The sequence below is a fragment of the Mesocricetus auratus genome, unplaced genomic scaffold (genome assembly GCF_017639785.1).
Source record: "Mesocricetus auratus isolate SY011 unplaced genomic scaffold, BCM_Maur_2.0 Super-Scaffold_100026, whole genome shotgun sequence".
Lineage (NCBI taxonomy): Eukaryota > Metazoa > Chordata > Mammalia > Rodentia > Cricetidae > Mesocricetus > Mesocricetus auratus.
In genome coordinates this window covers 27258523-27277381 of record NW_024429207.1, presented here as the reverse complement: position 1 = coordinate 27277381, position 18859 = coordinate 27258523, and the positions used below count along the sequence as shown (strand labels likewise).

At 41.9% G+C, this 18859-nt stretch overlaps 1 protein-coding gene across 2 annotated transcripts in view; it reads left to right on the top strand.

The window, feature by feature from the left end:
• The window catches only part of Zmat4 (zinc finger matrin-type 4), a 389120-nt gene that overhangs the window by 255446 nt on the left and 114815 nt on the right, over positions 1-18859 (top strand). For both annotated transcript variants that reach the window (XM_040731818.1, XM_040731820.1), the window contains one exon: positions 18210-18437. In XM_040731818.1, the coding sequence (XP_040587752.1) occupies positions 18210-18437 (228 nt within the window). The remainder of the gene's footprint in view (positions 1-18209; positions 18438-18859) is intronic.

The following is an 18859-nucleotide window of genomic DNA, read 5'->3' as shown; positions in this document are numbered from 1 at the left end:
TTCAACATGTAGAAGAATGCAGATAGATCCACATCTACCATCATGCACAAAACTTAAGTACTAGTGGATCAAAGACCTCAACATAAATCCAGCCACACTGAACCTCTTAGAAGAGAAAGTAAGAGGTAACCTTGAACGAATTGGTACAGGAGCCTGCTTCCTGAACATAACACCAGTAGCACAGACCCTGTGATCTAAAATTAATAAATGGGATCTCCTGAAACTGAGAAGATTATGTAAGCAAAGAACATGGGCAACAAGACAAAATAGTTCCCTATAGAATGGGAAAAGATCTTCACCAACCCCACATCTGACAGAGGGCTGATCTCTAAAATATACAAATAACTCAAACTAGAAATCAAACAACTAAATAATCCAATTAAAAAATGGGGTACAGACCTAAACAGAGAATTCTCTACAAAACAATCTCAAATGGCGAAAAGACACTTAAGGAAATGCTCAACATCCTTAGTCACCAGGGAAAGGCAAATCAAAACCACTCTGAGATTCCATCTTACACAGATCAGAATGGCTAAGATCAAAAATACCAATGACAGCTTATGCTGGAGACAATGTGGAAAAAGGGGAACACTCTTCCATTGCTGGTGGGGATGCAAACTTGTACAGCAGCTGTGGAAATCAGTATGGCGATTTCTCAGAAAATTATGATTCAACCTGTCTCAAGACACTGAAATACCACTATTGGCCTTATACCCAAAGGAAGCACATTCACACCACAAGGGCATTTGCTGAACTGTGTTCATAGCAACATTATTTGTAATAGCCAGATCTTGGAAACAACATATATGCCCCTCAACTAAATAACGGTTAAAGAAAATGTGCTATATTTACACAGTGGAGTACTACTCAGCTTTAAGAAACAATGACATCCTAAAATCTGCAGGCAAATGGACAGAACCAGAAAAAATATCTTGAGCGAGGTAACCCAAAACCATAAAGACAAACATAGTATGTACTCACTCACAAATGGATAGCAGATATAAAGCCTACAATCCACAAACCCAGAGAAGCTAAAACCCTCTTCCAGAAACATATGGTAGAAGATTTAGAAATCCACAATTAACCAAAGGATTAAGCTCCTGGAGTACAATTGAAGTGAGGGAGGAGTGATAATATGAACAAAGGAGTCAAGACCACAATGGGGAAACCCACAGAAGCAGCTGACCTTGACTAGTAAGAGATCACTGACTCAAGTTTGACAAATGGGGAACCTGCATAATATAGGTGACAATGGTGTGATTGTGACAATATATGAGGCCACTGGCAGTGGGTCCAAGGTCTAACACTAATGCACAAACTGACTTAGTGGAGTTCATTCTATAAGCAGGGAATCCTCACTCAGCTTAAACACAGGGGTGTGGGGTGTAGAAAGGTGTCTTGGTCTTGCCTCAATGAGATGATGGGACAGACTTAGTAGACTTCCTAGGGGAGGCCTTACCCTCTCCATGGAGCAAATGGGAGTAGGGGGAGAGTGGAGGGAGTGGAAGGAGAGGAGGGAGGGGGAACTGGATTGGAATGTAAAAAATAAATTAATAAAAATGAAAAAGGAAACCTGAAACCTAGAAAGGCATCTTTACTGGCATCTTCCATGTTCTGCCATACATTGAAGTATAAAGTCTGGACTGTGGATACATAATCTGAGTGGTTAGGTGGAGTTATGTCTTGTATTAGAGGGTTCATTAGTGCTCATGGAAAACACGTTGCTTATGTGACACCTACTCACCTCCTGCCCTAGACATTAAGTTGATTGTTGAATAGGTATAATATAGGTATCATTTTAAGGCCAGGCTACAGAATGGAAGAGGACATGCAACTTTGCAAGAACAAGAAGCAAGTCTTTAGTGTACTATTTTAGAGTTGAGCATTGCTATTACCAGAGAGCTTAATCTATCCTGCTGATGCATTGTCCCTTCAGGGTCCTGTTTCACCTGGAAGCTTTTATGAATGCATCTATCACAGAAAAAGTAGATCTTGAGCCCAGTGTTTTCTATAATTCCCAAACATCATTAGCCTGACAGTAATGACACTAAAGCTTGCAATAACCTTTCTTTCATTTTTGAAGTTGCTGTAGTGCCTGTTTTAACATACTGGAAAAACACTGGCATACTCCGGAGACACGCTTAGCAGGGAGCATGCTGTCATTTCCCCAGTTTTGCGGCAGTGCTTACCACAGTTGTTGGCACACGGAGGATGTTGGATATGTAAAACTGGGAGCAAACATTAGAATAATGATAGGTGTTTAAATATTGATGGCTTCATTTTCAGTTGTATAACCTTGTTTAAAGTTTGAAGACAGTGATGGGCCTACTTGCTCTGTCTCTTGAGTTCACAAATGGCCTTTCCTTACAAATAGATGGAATAGATTGCAATCCAAGACACAAACACAGCCTCTGAAGCAGACCCAGTTTTAATTTCTGGGTTACCTATTTGTAAGTTCTGTTGGCATGCCATCCCTTAAATGAATTGTAGGAGTACAGTAAAGCAGAAGATAAGTTCAGAAAAGCCTGGTATAGTGTCCATCTCACGGTAAGTACAGAGTGACTATACTGCTCTGCATATGTACACGTTAAGTGTGTACCAGCAGCACACGAGTCCACCCATCATTGGTGAAGAAGGATTTACTGAATGCATCAGCTCCCGGAGCCCTTGTAGTTATTCCCACACACGTGCCGAACTGTAAGAAACCGGAGTCACTCCCAGGAGACAGATCCACACTGAGGCTGAGTGAGGCAGGCCTCTGGCCTTCTAGTGTCATCTCCCACACTGTGAGCAGTGTCCTAGTTTTGCTTTCTATTGAGGGTGAAGTCTTTGACTATAATTTTTCATGGTGATGCTGCCATTTATAATTGCCCCAAGGGTTGTAGTGAGGTACAGTTTAGTGTTCCTAAGGCAAGCAGGTGGAGATGACCTTGTAGAGAAAATACAAGCAATCGTTCAGGTTCTTTCAAGCTTCAGTTAGAGCACAGCTGGCCATGGACACATTGCATGCACCAAGTAATGTATTGTTAGCAAATACACAACAGGATTATGTGTTGATCCATTGATTAAAACGTGACCACAAGCACATATGAGCCTAGCTAGTCATGAGCTTCCTGCGACAGTAGTGGCTCATCACTCAGTGTTCAATGTTTCTGGCCACAATTGAAAATCTACCATGAATAATGAGAAATGACTATGTATAAACCCAGCAAGAATTATCCGATATTCGTTTCCAAACATTAAGCTTCAAAAAGTCTGCTCATTACTCTGCAATGATACAAAAACTACCATTTGATAAAAAATTCTAAATACAGTTAAACTATGTGAAGCTGAGTAAAAGGACTCTAGCTTAATAATAATAAAATCAGTAACCAAAGTTGGTAATTGTAAAGTGATTATGTCAGAAAAATCACACTCACTGTTTCATTTAGTCTTTTGTGTTTTGTCAAGCATAAAGCATAGTAATGCATTATTATTAGGACCATCTAACTGAAAAAGCAGCAGAGACCTGCAAGTGAGAAACTTGCATCGTGTACGGTCAGAATTGAAGAGCAAAAGCCTTGAGGGTTCTAGGTTCTAGGACATGGCTTTGTTCTCTGGTGGTTTCACGAAACTACTTGCTGATTTTGGCTCACTTCTCCACAGCAGTTTAAACTCTGGGGCTCTCACTAGGTGATCAGTAATAACATAGCCACAAGGACAGGTATTTATAGTCTTGAAATGGATGATTTTTCATTTGTAGGGGCAATGAGCAGTATGGGAACGGAGACAAATCCGCTACGGCCTCTACCACTCAGCGTCTGTGTGTGTTGACTATACATTCCATCTTTGTCCTTATTCCCTGGGGAAAAGGCAACAAAGCTTCAGGAATCATCCATGAATTTCCATGCAAGACACAGACTTGCTTATTTGAGTTCTCTGTGGAATGAATAAAGATCAGGGTATTCTAGGTCTGTTTGAAAGTTACATAAATTCAAATGTGGAATAACATATGCACCCCAGGTTCTGTCCACACCTCCTATTTGCATGTAAGATTTTATATACTGTTGTGGTTCTGTCCTCTGATCAGGTTACTTGGATGGCTTGGCATAGTCTGTCTTGATACTTGTTTTCATAGCTATGCACAAATATAAGAAATAGCTTTGGAGAATTCCAAATCATCTCATTTTCCTTCTCTGGGACCTGAAGCTTAGAGGGGTGGAATTTTGTCTGTCCATGAGGTGCAGGCGGTTGGCAGCAGAAACTCTCTTCTCTGGTAATTATCCCTGCAGGACATCTTTTGGAGAGGTGGAATCACACCACTCACTTCCTGGACCACTTACTTGTTACCAGGGCTTAATTGCATCAGCCCAATGAACAAGATGAGTTGAGGACTTTTGGCCATGACTTTTATCCTCTTGACTACAGTAGATTTGAAGCAATGATTAGATCAAGTTTGCCAGATTCTTGCATTTTTGACTAAAGATACAAGATCAGTGATTGGACAGAATTAAGGGTTTTAACACTGCAAAGGTCAAACTTGGGGATTTAATCATCTTCTATACACATAATTCCTTTTCTTGAAAATTACTTTGCTACTGGTTCAGAGTGGAAATTAGACATCAAGAAGCAAACACAAAGTTTGTTAGTTAGAATGAGAGGAAAGACAGTACATTTCAGCACTGATATTGATAATCAGTCACTCTGTTGGTGTTCAAGAAAAGTTTGCTTTCAAAGATGGCTTCAGTGATGTCAGCAAGAAGTGATGCCAGGAGCTTGTGAACCCTAGGTCCATTATCTCATAAGGCAAGTGATGGGCTTCCAGTCCTGATGTTGTCACTGTAAAAGATAGTTATAAACAGAGAGGAGATTGAAGCTTTGCCTAACTTCAGACTCCACTGGATTCCCTGAAGGCTAATGAGTTTAACTCCCTGTCATGTAAGACTCACCAGTGTTGATCTTGCTGCAAATGAGAGTTAACATGAATGTTGACTATTATACAGCTACTATCTTAAGTGATAACTCCAAAATCCCTTTGACTGCCATGAACTCAACATTTCCCTTCAGGGTGATCAAGAAAGCTTCAAGACTATAGAGGACTTAAGCAGCCTTTTGGATGTGGCTGGGCCTCTATTGCAGAAAGAGTTTCTTGACCATGCCTACATTGATGTATAGCAGAACAGTAAGATAATCAATTTACTGTGCTTACCCTCAAACTGTCAGCAGGAAACACAGTTAGTCTCAGGATGCTCACACGGAATGAGTACACTGCTATTCAGAGTAAACTGACAGCAACTGTGATTTGCCCAGCAATGGTAGGAGCGCAGGCCATGTCTAGTCTGTGAAACTGGGAAGGCTGCCATACAGTAGGCATTATACCTGAAATAGCGAGTAGTGAACATCCTGAACATCCTTATTCCTTGAAATATTCACAGATCTTGAACACCAGCCTTAAAACACTGTGTTTCCTCTTGGTTTTACAAGCATTAACAGGTGCTGTGGTCAAATGAAGTAAGCATTGTAGTGTTTTGTAGTTAGAAAATAGATTTAAATTTTCTCTGACCATGAAGATTGGTGAAAATGCCAGCTCCAACCAGTGCCTGAGGTTCCTCCTCTCTCCTTAGGGCCACAGAAGTAGCCTGCTCTAAGCTTGGGCTATTTTGTGATTACATCACTAGCTACCTGGATACTGTTGGATACTTCACCTCAACAGACTGCCCACGAGGCCTCAGGACTTTCTTAGAAGTAGGTCTCTCTCACCTATCTTCCTCAGCAGACCATGCACTGAGGGTGTTAACTTCCCCCTTCAAAGCTCTGGAAGACAAGACCAAGGGTTCCCCATAGGTGTTTCTGAAGAGCATCCCCCCAATACCTGCTGTGAACTGTTCTCAGATTAAGAATGAAAAGTTTCTGCAGCCCGATAAGCCTCTCCACTAACACAGCGATCCAAATCAGACAAACTCAAAACAAATTAGAAAAGGCGAGGTTTCAACCCTCCCCCGCCCCCCAGAGGAGCCAGAAAAGAGAGACTAGAGGAGAGTGGTCCTGAGCATCTTTGGAGGAGGGGTCATCATTTGGAGGGCTTTCTGAGATGCAGCAGGGTTTGAAGAGACCTTGGAGAGGTGGCTCAGGTGGAACTTCCACCAGAACATTCCAGACTCTGGTTATGGATGCCAGGGACTGGGGTGAAGTTTCCACCAGAACCCAGAACTCTCTTGATACTTAGGGCCCTGCCTTTCCTCTCTGGTCCCCAAAACGCCCATTTGTTTCCTGACAGAGGGTACACCCATCTTTGACATTCAGATCCCTTCCCCTCATCCTACTCATAAATGCATTGTCCCGGGGTAGGAAAGCCAAGCCTCTGGTTTTAACTTCGTGTTTAGAATACAGTAGAAAACATGCTAATTTCTATCAAGTGCATCAACAGCAAGCTGCCTCAGGGACACTGAAGCATACCATTTCTTTCATTTCCCTTTTTAACTCAGATAGCCTTCAGAGAAGCTGCTTCTCTGGTGGATTTTCTGCTGAGTGATTTGGTTGAGTACCTGGGAATCCAGGTCTTTAAATTTACCTAAGACTTTCAAGAGCATTCTGTTGTATTATGAGTAACAAAGGGAAAGATTAAGGGTACCCTAGTAGGTCTTTCAATCCCCTCTGCAGGCCAGGATTCTGGAAGTTTGAGCAAAGGCCTCAATACAGGGAAGTTAGGGAGGATGTTGGAGCTGGAAGTCCCCAGTCATCTGTAGGGTTGACAGCCACCAGTTTGCAACCTGAAGAGATTACTTGCCTGAGAATTGAGCACAGGCTGAAGACCACTCATCAGTTTTCCCACGATCATAACCTTGGTTAATATAAACTGCTAATCATTAGCCTCTTCATTTTGCTTTCAGCTAGTATGCTAGCTGAGATCTGAATGCCTGATTTCCCACTTTCAGTTAGCAACTCTAGTCCATATAGAATATTGGAGCTGAGGTTGGAGGAGGGGATGGGGAGCTAGCTCTGGGTGCAAAGAAATTTTACTACATACTTTTTTTTTAAGGGGGAAGTTAATTCACACATTTCACAAATCCCGGTGCTCAACATTTAAGAATCTTGCTTTCCGAAGTGTGTTTATACCGTGCCTGGGGATGGAACAAGTTCACAAAATCCCATCTTACCCACTTGTTTTCAGAGAGACTTCATCTCCTTGAAGTCCTACAGCCTGTTTGATTTGATGGTCTCCCCCTGTTCTACTGGGAATAATGGTGCCGAAATCTCACCACACCCTTCAATTACTGATGGCAGTCAACATGTCTTAGCATCAGCGGTCAATAAGTACCTCTCTTCAAAAGGCCTGCTGTTCCTGGCCCACTCTGCTTCCCTCTTTCTAACCACTTTGGAAAATAGATGGTCAACAGGCCCCACTCCCTCATGTCTGGTGTGTCTCAAGTATTATTAAGCCATGCTTCAGCCTCTCTCCTTCTGTTTTAAGTAGCTTTGACTCATCAGCCTGTGAGACTTTCCTTTCTAAGCCATCTGTCTGGCTCTCACACAGCCTCCCTATTATTCTATCAGGCATCTTGTTTGGCTTTGGAGAAGTCTTGGGTCTCTCTAGATTTTCAACAAAACTGTGACCAGCTACATGAACAATCACCATCACACAGTCCTGACCTTTGATGGCTCAACCCCTTTCAGTATAGACAGCAATGCAAAACTAAGGTATGGATGTGAGCAGTAAGGTGGTTTCGGTTCCAGTATAGCTACAGACACATCTTCAAACAGATGCAGAAGCCACCCAAGCAGTGTCCAAATTGAACAATAACAACAAAAAACATATATAATCACCTTATCTAGAGTTGTGAATTTGAGTTTTAGTTTCAAAAATTACATTGGTTTTTATTTGTTGACTTCATTATTTTCTTCTTAGCAAAACATATAGACATTTAGTAAAAGTAGTTCTGGGAACACATAGGAGGTTAGTAAAAATACTCCTGGGAAACTGGGTCAAAACATGTCCATTCTGGCACTGAAGTTCACGAGGTGTGCTGTCTGCCTGGTCCAGAACAAAGGGCTGGCTGTGATACGAATGAGCTAACTGGACATGCTTGGGAAGATCGCTGTGAAAGTGAGCCCACGCTGTAGATTGTCACCCATTGTGACTGTCACCACCTGAGAGGCACCTGCAAAGTACTAAAGCCCACTGTTATCTATCCTTACCAAAGAGATGCTGAGCCAGTCAGTCTAGTGAGGACAGAGAACAGAGATAGATGAACCTCCCCCAGCTGATTCTAATGCCCAGTCAAGACTGAGAGCCACGGAGTCCTTAATCCTAACTCCCCAAATTTAATTTGTGTGTAAGACTTCTACAGAATACAGATTTCCATCTGTTGGTTGGGGAGCAACCTGAGATTAACACACTGACAGGAGATGTGTATTCTTGTTGGAGGCATAGCCTGGGGAGCAGATTTGAACTAGCTGTTCTCTCGCTGGCTGTCCTTGGCACACACAGCCTCATGAAAAGAGATTATTTTCATTCCCATGTCCTCAGCCTTTGTCATTACTATGATGAAACAGTAATATGTGTGTTGATGAAGCTGTTGTGAAATTAATGACAATGCACTTGATAGTGTATGCTTTGTGAAGGTCCTCTAGGGAATGTACTGACTTAATGATTTTTCTAACATTCATCAGAAGAGACCTGCCCAGCCTAAAAACTCCTTCTTTATTGACACTCGTCGTCTGTTCACCAACCCTACCACTCAATTTGAAGAGCAGTGACAGAAACCTGGGGCTTCATATTCTTAGAGACCAGGGTATCTCAGCATCTAACACTCTGGCTACTCTTGGTGTCAACGTTGGGAGATACCCGCCATGTCTTGAAGCACAGCAGCTCATCTGTGCCCACAATGTGATTCCATGAGGTTCTAGAGTTGCTTTGAGGTTTTATAGAGCTAAGTCAGAATAGTGGCAACTCTCCAGTTTGTCTATCCAAATAGCAGTCAAGGAGTACTTCACCTTCAGATTAACTGTGAATAAATACGAGCACCCTATATAAATTGTTAGCATTATGCTTTTAATGCAAGTAGAGTCACTGTCCATAACTTGGAAACCACAGAGTATTGAGGTCAATGCTAACTTCAGAGCATGTGCATGAAGAATCTCAATACTTTAGTTAAACAGAAAAACCAGGAACCCCTTCTTTGGAGGGGAGGGCGGTGTGGGTGGAGAAAAGCAGGATGCGAATGCGGGAGCTCTGCTCAGAGAAGGAGGCCAGGCTCCCTTCCCACCAGGACTTCCAACTATTCTGTTTTTCTCTGCTCCCAGGCTGCAAGGCTGCTTCTCTCTTTCTCCAGATTTAGTAGTGGTGCTTCATCTCGGCCATGCTCCTAGCCCTGATCACTATTCTCATCTCTGATTCCCCTATAAATATTCATGGGCTATAAGAAATGATCCAGGAAGCCGGTTCTCCAGTTGAATAGCTGACGCTGTAGGATAAGTAAATTATTTCCTACTCTGGAGTGGGAATGGTTTGGGTGGAGTGGGAGTGCCGACAGAAGCAAAAGAACCCAGCTGGTGCCAGTCCAGGTGTCAGCTGCATGGTCCTCCTGCTCCTCCGGCCTTGGTTTCTGTGATGTAGGTAATGCTTCTGGCTTGGGTCACTTTCTGGGAGCAGATGTTGGGAGGTGGGGATGCAGCCAGTTCCTGGCAGCAAGACTACTGCCCTTATCTTGAATGTTGCCTCTTACCCATTCTAAGAAATCTAAAGACATGCCATCATGTCAACAGGTATCTGGTAAAACAGGTGTTTAGTTAATTCCTGCCCAGGCAATAAGAAATAGTTGAACCTTATATATGATTTCACTATTTTTATGGATCCAAACATATTCAAGAAAAATTCCAGACTTACACAACTCACAGATTTTAAAGTGTGCACTGTTTAAAGTGGTGAAATCTCTTGTCCTACCCTGTCCTGCTCAGGTTGTCAATCACCCGTTAAGGCAGGGTGTCAAAGCAGCATAGGCTACCTCACAGTCTGCTACTTAGTAGCCACCGTGGACATCAGATAGACTGTGGGATCCACAAGACTTTACTGGCTTCAGCTTTTAAAACCCTCTAAGGATTTTGTATGAGTTCTGTGAACCATCTCAGGCCAGCTCCACCAAGGGATTAAGAACAATAAGCACAACCAGAGATTCTGCCACTCCAAGGGGTTGGAGCATCTTCCCTGTGCAGAGTCTGAGGATCCAGTGTCGTGATGTCTTCTCTGAAAGAAACACACTTTCCTGAGCAGGCTGCAGAGAGCTGCGTTCAGTGACTCAGTGGCAGCCATTGTACCCAGTCAGAGGATGCCCTAAGCAAGTCATCACTCTTTCCCGGATGCAGACTGAGTTACAGAGACCGAATTGCTTTCTTCCTTTAGCGAGAACATGCCATGTGCGGGTCCAGTTCCTGGCACCTGAGAGGGATCAGTGAGAAAACAGATAATAACCCTTGTCCAGTGGAACTTAGATTCCAAACTCTTGATGGTATGAGAAATAAAAGGCTTTCCATCCCCTCTGAAGTTCTTTGTAATAGCCTATTTTTCAGACACAAAGATCCTGCACAAACAATAGATGTACTTAAGATATTGAGAGCCCAATCAGTGGCTGAAACTGGAGGGAATTACCCTGTATTAATGAAAACCAGTGATCTATGACTATTGTCTTAATGAGGTCTGATAACATTCATGCCTGAGGATGGGTGAGGAAGCAAGCCATGTTAGCAGACTGATTATGCTAAGAATGTTGACACAATTGACTTAGAATGACAGCTCAAGAAACCATGTTTCTATTTTTTTTTATTCTTAGGAACAACACAATGGTGTATTACTTGAAACTTCACACACCATAGTGTTTAATTTATGGCGTGGCACGTGATTTTTTTTTCTCTTCATGGCCCAAGGAACAGAATTCACTTCAGGGTCTTTCCTATGAGAAGAGGAGAATACTTAACTTTATCTAAATAATTAGAACCCCTTTTAGTCTTTGAAAATACTGTGAAAACTGCTTTTCTCCTCTGGGTCTTCTGGGAAAGTAGAAGACAGAGGTACGTTTACATTATATTCTGATCATGCTACCTTTCTTCCATTTTATTTGCAGGAAAATCAACAGCAAATTAATAAATAAGTCATTGCAAATGAAATCTTCAGAGATTTAAGACCTGGTTGTGGTGCCACAAGTCTCCAGAGTCGCGTTTTCTAGGCTGTACCAAAGCATGCTAGCATGAAATGCAGCCTACATATAATTTATAAAATAAAAAATGCTTGCCTCTGCACTGATGAGCATATATACATGAATATTTAAAAATTCATAATCCACAGTAGAAACAAGCATCACTAAGATTTTAATTTGTACCCTTACAATACTTGTACATAGTTTTATGTTGTTTGTGTATGTGGACACATCATTTCATGAGTGATTTGGTTTTATACCCTATGCATAATATAAATCAGATCATTTAGCTTATGTTCTATCTTAAGGATTTCTCTAGGTAACATAATACTTTCTTAAAACATGGCCATATTGTTTTTTCCTATTGAAATATGTTATGCTATCAAATTATGGATGCCCATATTACCTATGATGTATGCTCCTTCTTTGCTAGCTCTGGGAGATTGTTTTGTTGAAATTCTCAAAGCTTTCAAATTTAGCTTTCAGAAATTTTTTGTTTAAATGTAAATCATCCCCCAAGTAAATGTTAGCAAAATGTCCATGGTGCCCTCCTTACCTCCCTCCTTATTTTCTCCTCCCTTCTTCCTTCTCTTGTCCCCTCCTTCCCTCCCTCTTCCCCTCCCTTCCTCTCCTTCCTTCCTTCCTTCCTTCCTTCCTCCCTCCCTTCATTTCTTCCTTCATCATATGGGCATCAAACACACCCCATGCAGTATGCAAGGGATCTGAGTCTGAATGGATGCTCCCATAGTGGCATGAAGTTGAGTCAGGTACCTGCAGAAGGATCATGATAGCTTGGCAATGAAGCTGCAGATTTACATTGACAGATGTGCCTTCAGTCAGCACTTAATAATTCAGTTAGATGTACTACTATCTACAGTATTTTGGGGGGTAGGTGACAATTGCTGGAGAGTTACTTCTGTCATTAATTTGAGTTAAGATAAGAAAGAAGAAAGATGGTCCATCATAAGCATTGAAAATCAATTTCTTTTAAGGAAAAATGTACAATCTCAAATAATGCCCACTGAGAACAGATGCTGACACCCTGGAAGTGCCTTTGTCTTGATGTGTTGAGTCATTTGAACTCTTGATCCCCAGATTGCCACTGGAAACCAGATCTCACAATTGTAGTGTTGGTCACAGAGCAGATCTGGTCTTTGCTGTTTCCTATGCTGCTGCTTATTAGAGTGCCCTGTGCTAAATGGTTCATCTCCTGAACTCCAGATTGTACCAATGTCCAATCAAGAATTTGTGGCAATTAAACCAAGAAGGTAGAAAACTGTGGTAACTCACAAGTGGGAAGGGTTAGCATCATGAAGAAGATTGCCATGGTGAGAACACCATATACTTTTAAGTGGAGCGGGTCCCTGGCTATGTCTCCATGGGATGAGATCCTTGTCATACAGTCATCTGTGCTTTGTCACCTCAACATTTAGATAGCATTGAGAATAAGTGAGACTGAGAAGAGAATGGGGGATAGTCTAAATGATTGGGATTCAGAGAGAGTGAGAGTGAGAAAGAGAGAGAAAGCGAGAGAGGATGTGGGAGATGAAAAGCAGGGTAATGAAGACAGAGAGAGGAAGACTGAGAGAGCAAAGAAGTTTGGCAGAGAGAAAATTAAGACAAGCGAGAGAGGACTTGGCAGATGCGAGGAGGACCTGAGCTGGGAGACAACAGGAGAAGAGGTGTAGTCTTCTGTGTGGTTGGTATTCAAATGCCCCCCTGGTGGGGGCTGGGGATAGAAGTAGGTAGCTACTCATTGCTGGCTCAGGGACCATCTTTTGATGCCCCCTTGGTGATCTGGTGGTAGATACTGCTTGCTTCATTGAAATATCCATCCTAAACTTCTCGCAGAGTTTTCTCTTCCTAGTGTGACATTAAGCCAGCTTTGTCCTCAGAAGCAGGGGGTGGGCCCAGCAGGTTTTTCTGTTCCAGCCCTGAAAGTTCTGTATCTGGGAAACCTCCAAATACCAGCCATTGGTACCTGCTGAGTCACTTTTTGACTAAAATGCCTGACTGAAGAAGAGGAGTTATTTAATTCATGGTTTCAGAGGGTCTGGTCCATGGTTGCCTGTACTCCCATGCTCTTGGAAAGAGCATCATGGTAAATGGGGGGATGGGTGTGCTTAAGACTGCTCTTCCTGGCAGCCAAGAGGCAGGAGATGAAATACAAGGGATCTTGCTGACATGTAGCACCCCAAAGACCCATCTCCTCCCAGTAGACTCATCTTCTCTCAACCTCCTCAAAATGCTGCCGGATAAACCTACCAAGAAATGAATCCATTCACTACTCCAGAGCCTCTAGAGATGCCATGGCAGACACACCGGAGTGTGTAACCAAATGTCTGAGTCATTTCTTAGTCCAAACAACTGCATCATCAGAAGTGAGGATGACAGTACCATAACAGAAACCAAAGAGAGTTCGGGCGCCAGGATAGGCACAACTTCCTGCTTGAAAGCAAACTTTCTTGAATGGTGCACACAATTTATAGTCTCCAAAAAGTAAATAGGCCACCCGCAAAATGGATGGAAATTAGGGAATAGTGGCTTTTAATTTGCCTAATTTAGTTTGAAAGAGAAAGAAAGCCTGGGGTGTGTACCCATACTTTGGCAAGCTGTTTAGCTGTCAACCCCTCCCCTCCAACATCTTCTCACACCCTCACTTATAAGTTTCTCCATCCCTTCATGACACAGTTTAGAAGCAGAAGAAAACAATTTGCTTCCATCTAAATTTACTTGCTTATAATGGTGATCATTTATTTATTCATTGATTAGTTGTTTCTGTCATTCAATGAAAGACATGGATTGCACTCCACTAGCTACTTACACACATGCAGAGTGGGTTGCAGGCCATGCCTTGCTGCAGAGTAAGGCAGTATTTTGACAGCAGTGCAGACACTGAAAATATTTTTTTGTGCTCAAATCAGCTGGTGGTTTTGTTAGAAAAATACAAGCAGGGGTCAAAGGTACACATTATTCCAGCTTATTATTCGAGACAGCTCATCTAATAACTTACTGCTGCAATGCTGTTTCCCGACAAACTTTGTCTAAGGCATGCAGAAGGATATGAAATGTGCATAGGGCTGTGACTCTTCTAAGTCAAGTTTTGAGGGAAACTGTTTGCCAGCTGTCTTAATTCTTAGAGAAATGGGGTCTGTTTGGGTTACTTTTCACTGGTTACAAATCCATGAGCTTCTGGTCAAAACATTTAGGCTGAAAGTGTTTTAAAACTGAAAACATTCAGGATTTTTAACATGCACTGTCCCAGTTTAAGCACTATGACCAAAAGCGACCTGCGGAAGGGTTCATTCGGCTTACACTTCGCCATTCTTCGTTGGGGAAGACTGCTTACTGACTCCCTCTCCATAGCTTGCTCAGCTGGACTTTTTACACAAGCCTGGTCCACTTGCCTAGGGGTGGTACTGCCCCTGGTGGACTCGGCCCTTTAATGTCATTAACAATTAAGAAGATTACTAAGATTAAAAGTGATTTTAAGAAATGCCAAGTGGAGCCAGGTGTTGGTGGCGCCGCAAGCCTTTAATCCCAGCACTTGGGAGGCAGAGACAGGCGGATCTCTGAGTCTGAGTCCAGTCTGGTCTACAGACAGAGTTCCAGGACAGGCTCTAAAGCAATACAGAGAAACCCTGTCTTGAAAAACCAAAAACCAAAAACCAAAAAAAAAAAATGCCAAGTGCATGGTGTAGTGAAGAAATGCTTGTAAGTTTAGAGGAAGGAAAGTGAGCTCATTCTAAGTTGTGAGGGTCTCATTCAGTAGAAGAATTAAGGAGCATCCCATTGGACAGGATACCTATAGGAGGAATACAGAGAGGTAACATGTGCCTTCTGGTAAGAGTCCGTTGATGGCAGTGATGATGACAACTTCCCACTATCAAAATGGGAAATCAATCAAAATTGTTATTTAATGTTAGCATTATTAATGTATAATATTAGCTACTATTAAGAGCTATGTTTTCCTAAAACATAAAAATAGATGTGGCTTTTTTTGTTGTTGTGCTGGTGTTATGAGGCTGTCTTTTTCATGGAGATCTAAAACAGTTTTATGGTAGTTTGGGGAGGAACTTTTTTCAAGACAGGATTTTTCTGTGTACCTCTGGCTGTTCCAGAACTCACTCTGTATACTAAAGTGGCCTGGAACTCTGAGACCCACCTTCCTCTATCTCCTGAGTGCTGCATCATCACCTCCTGCTCTTTTATGGTAATTTTAAAGGAAATATGGCAGTACTTGGTGCTATGATTCTCAGCACTGGGTGGACATTGGAAATATGAACCTGTGTTAGTGTGTTGTGTGTGTGTGTGTGTGTGCGAATATTTTTGGTTCATATTCACCACCTATTCTGAAGTGTTTGGTTGGAGGTTCAATCTGGGTATATAGATATAAAGATTTAGATGAATCTAATGTTTACATAAAAAACCTACTGGATTTGAGTTGCAAACACTTCTAGATTTAGATTTTAAAAAGGTAGGTAAAGTCAGTATTGGGTATTTTCTTACAGTTAGAAAGAATACAAAAGTATAAAATTAAAGTAAAATTACATATTGACTAAAGAAGTTTTTCAATCAAAAATCATCAATATTTCTCTTAGGTATTCATTTGGTTAGGATAGGACACTTTGGCTAAGCCTTGTGTGATGGTTCATGCACACACAGGTGCAAAATTAAGAGAGTACACTCCACTCATATAATTTCTATATTTGGCACTGATTCAAAGCTGTAAAAAGAGAAAGTATTTCTACAGCCTGTTCCGTTGCCACCTGGTGAGCTTGTAACCACAAATGTGCTTGCTTAAAAAGATATGGTGACCCTGGAGTGTCGCTTTGTGGAAACCAAAGACATTGCAAATCCGGAATCACCCAACTCAGTGATGCTGAAGCCCTGACTGACCGGGATATGGCTTTGATTCAAGGCTGTCCATGTTGCTACCTTTGTTTGTCTTCACAGGCTTCACAGGAATAGAAACTGGCAGAGGTGTGGAGATGGCTTGAAAATGAGACAAAAGGGAAAGTTAAAACTTTCAGGTTTACACTGTAAGACTGTGGTGTTTGGGGGAGTAAAATCTCCAACAAAGACAGAAGAGCAAATGGCTTTCCAGTGTGCTAGAGGGGGTTATCCATTTGATAGTCTTTCTTGTGTGTCTTTCATGCCCAGATGTGTAATATCAGGTATCAAATAACAAAAATGACCATGAAATCCCTTCTAGAGCTTAGTCTAAAGAAAAACAATCATGCTTCAGGAGCCAGCATTCATTCTGACTGTAGGATTTTTTTAAATGTGTTTCCCATTGCCATGTAGCTGTGCATCTTCAGAAACCGATAAGGATGCAGGAAACTTGGGAAGCAAGGTGCGATTTCCTTGAGATAGGAGACAGATATCTTTTCATAGACAGGTCGACTGCGTATTTGGGGCTTTCATTAGTGTTGCTAAGTCATGATGGAATGATACCAGATGGCAGATGAGACATATGGCGCACATTTGAGCTTCATTTCTGTGTGGTTCCAGCTGACCAAATTCAGCAGGGAGGCTTTTAAAAAACATTAAATGCTTCAGAGTTCCTCCACAAAGTGGCCCATTTAGTTTAATCTTAGCTACAACCATGATGAACATTCAGAATAAAAGTAAGTCTGCCTGAGATACTGTCACGACAGTGTATTGCTTGGATGAAAATGTCCTATACCAAGTATGTATTTGCATATCAGTCATTTAACTCAAACATTAAAGGTCCCCCATAAAAATCTGGAAGCTCAAGAAGTTGGTTAATTGGTTCTTTAACTTGTCTTTGATTTCCCAAGCTGTTGCTTTTTCTTGGAAGAATACTTCATGATTTTGTCAGCTACAAATCCTTGTCATGGAGATTAGGGACATGTGGAAGATGCTATTAAATTGCTTATGACTAACAAGCCAATGAGACTGAATACCAGTTTCTTCCTCCAAAATATTTGGATTAAAATGTTGGTTTTTTTCTATGATGCAGTGTAATCCTTTATAAAAACAAAAGAGGTGGCCTCTCAGTTTACTAAGCATGAAAGTTCTTGGGGGTCTGAGAAGATGCTCTGGCCTTGGAGATGAAGTATTTAGTTCTGTGCCATGCATTATAACTACATCCCTCACCTTTATAGCATTCCCCTTGCTGTCTTTGAAGTCAATCATCTGAGAAATAGGACAGTAACTCCAGGCACACTCATTGTAAGAAAAGAAGCAATTTGTATGTTGAAAGCATACAGAAGATATTTTTACTTTCCATTAGTAAACTCCTTCAAGTTCAATTTTATTCTTTCCCTGGGCCAGAAATAACTAAATTCACAATGGGATGTGTTAAATTAATAGCTGGGAGTACAATCTCAAAATAGTGATATGTGCCCTTCCAGCTTGGATAAGAAACTTCTTTCTGCTCAGGAGAGTGTCTCATTGGGTATTCTGGGAGAGAAATTGTCCTTTCTACGTCATATTAGTAGAATTGGTCTGAAATAACCTATCCCAATAAAAACCTGACATATGAGCCAGGCATTGGTGGTGCACGCCTTTAATCCCAGCACTCAGGAGGCAGAGGCTGGCAGATCTTTGTGAGTTTGAGGCCAGCCTGGTCTACAGCCTCCAAAACAATACAGAGAAACCCGGCCTCGAAAAACCAAAAAAAGAAAAGAAAAAAAAAAGGCTGACAATGTTGGTACCATGCAAGTCAGCCAGCCTCTGTTTATTGGTTGTTTTCACTATAGCACCAGTTGACTCATTCTGAGACTTTAAGACTTGATTGTACTTCAAGTACTGCAAGAATAATCCTTCAAGACTTCAAAACTATTTTTTCCACAAAAGACCACCTCCTTAGCCTTTAAAAAACAAAACTATCCAAACTTTGATCTCAGTGGTTTAGAGACTCTTGTTTGTACCTTACTCAAAATGATAGTTGGCAATGGTGATTTCCCAGTCTTGACAAAGCCTCTGCCATCTTGAGCATGGGATGCTCATTCCTCAATACTTAGGGTAAGTGTGCCCAGGCATACACTGACATACTGTTGCTTTCTTCCGCAGCAACACCCCTGAGTTCACTTAAGGCCCCTCGAGTGGACACGGCTCCTGTGGTCACACCTCCCTATCAAAGGAGAGACTCCGACAGATACTGTGGCCTCTGCGCAGCCTGGTTTAATAACCCTCTGATGGCCCAGCAGCATTATGATGGCAAGAAACATAAAAAGAACGCAGCACGGGTTGCCTTGCTAGAGCAGCTGGGAACATCGCTGGATCTGGGGGAGCTGAGAGGTAAGAGCAATCCCTTTTCTTTTGCCCCCAATGAGGCTCTCTGCAAAAGCCTTGTGTTTTCTGAAAGCAGAATGGTGGCTCATAGTGTGGTACCTTAACGCTAAAGGGAAGCATGGAAATCTCTCAAGGAATGGCCGAGGAAATAAGTAGTGGCTAGCTTTAACGTGACTTTTAAGAGTATCTTGGTTTCAAAGTACTTATTTCCATATTTTTATTGACCACCTTTCAGATCAAAGAGGCAGATCTACGAACCATTTTCTTTTCTTCCTGTCTATTGTTAAGCCCCTTCTCCAGTGAATGCTTTTGCAGATGAGTAGTATAAGAGAAGCTGAAGGTTTGTAATGCTATCTTATATAAGCTTGTGTGCTGTGCGTTCGTCCAAATGAAGCAATGGTGTGCCCTGTGGCTCATTGCAGCCTCCA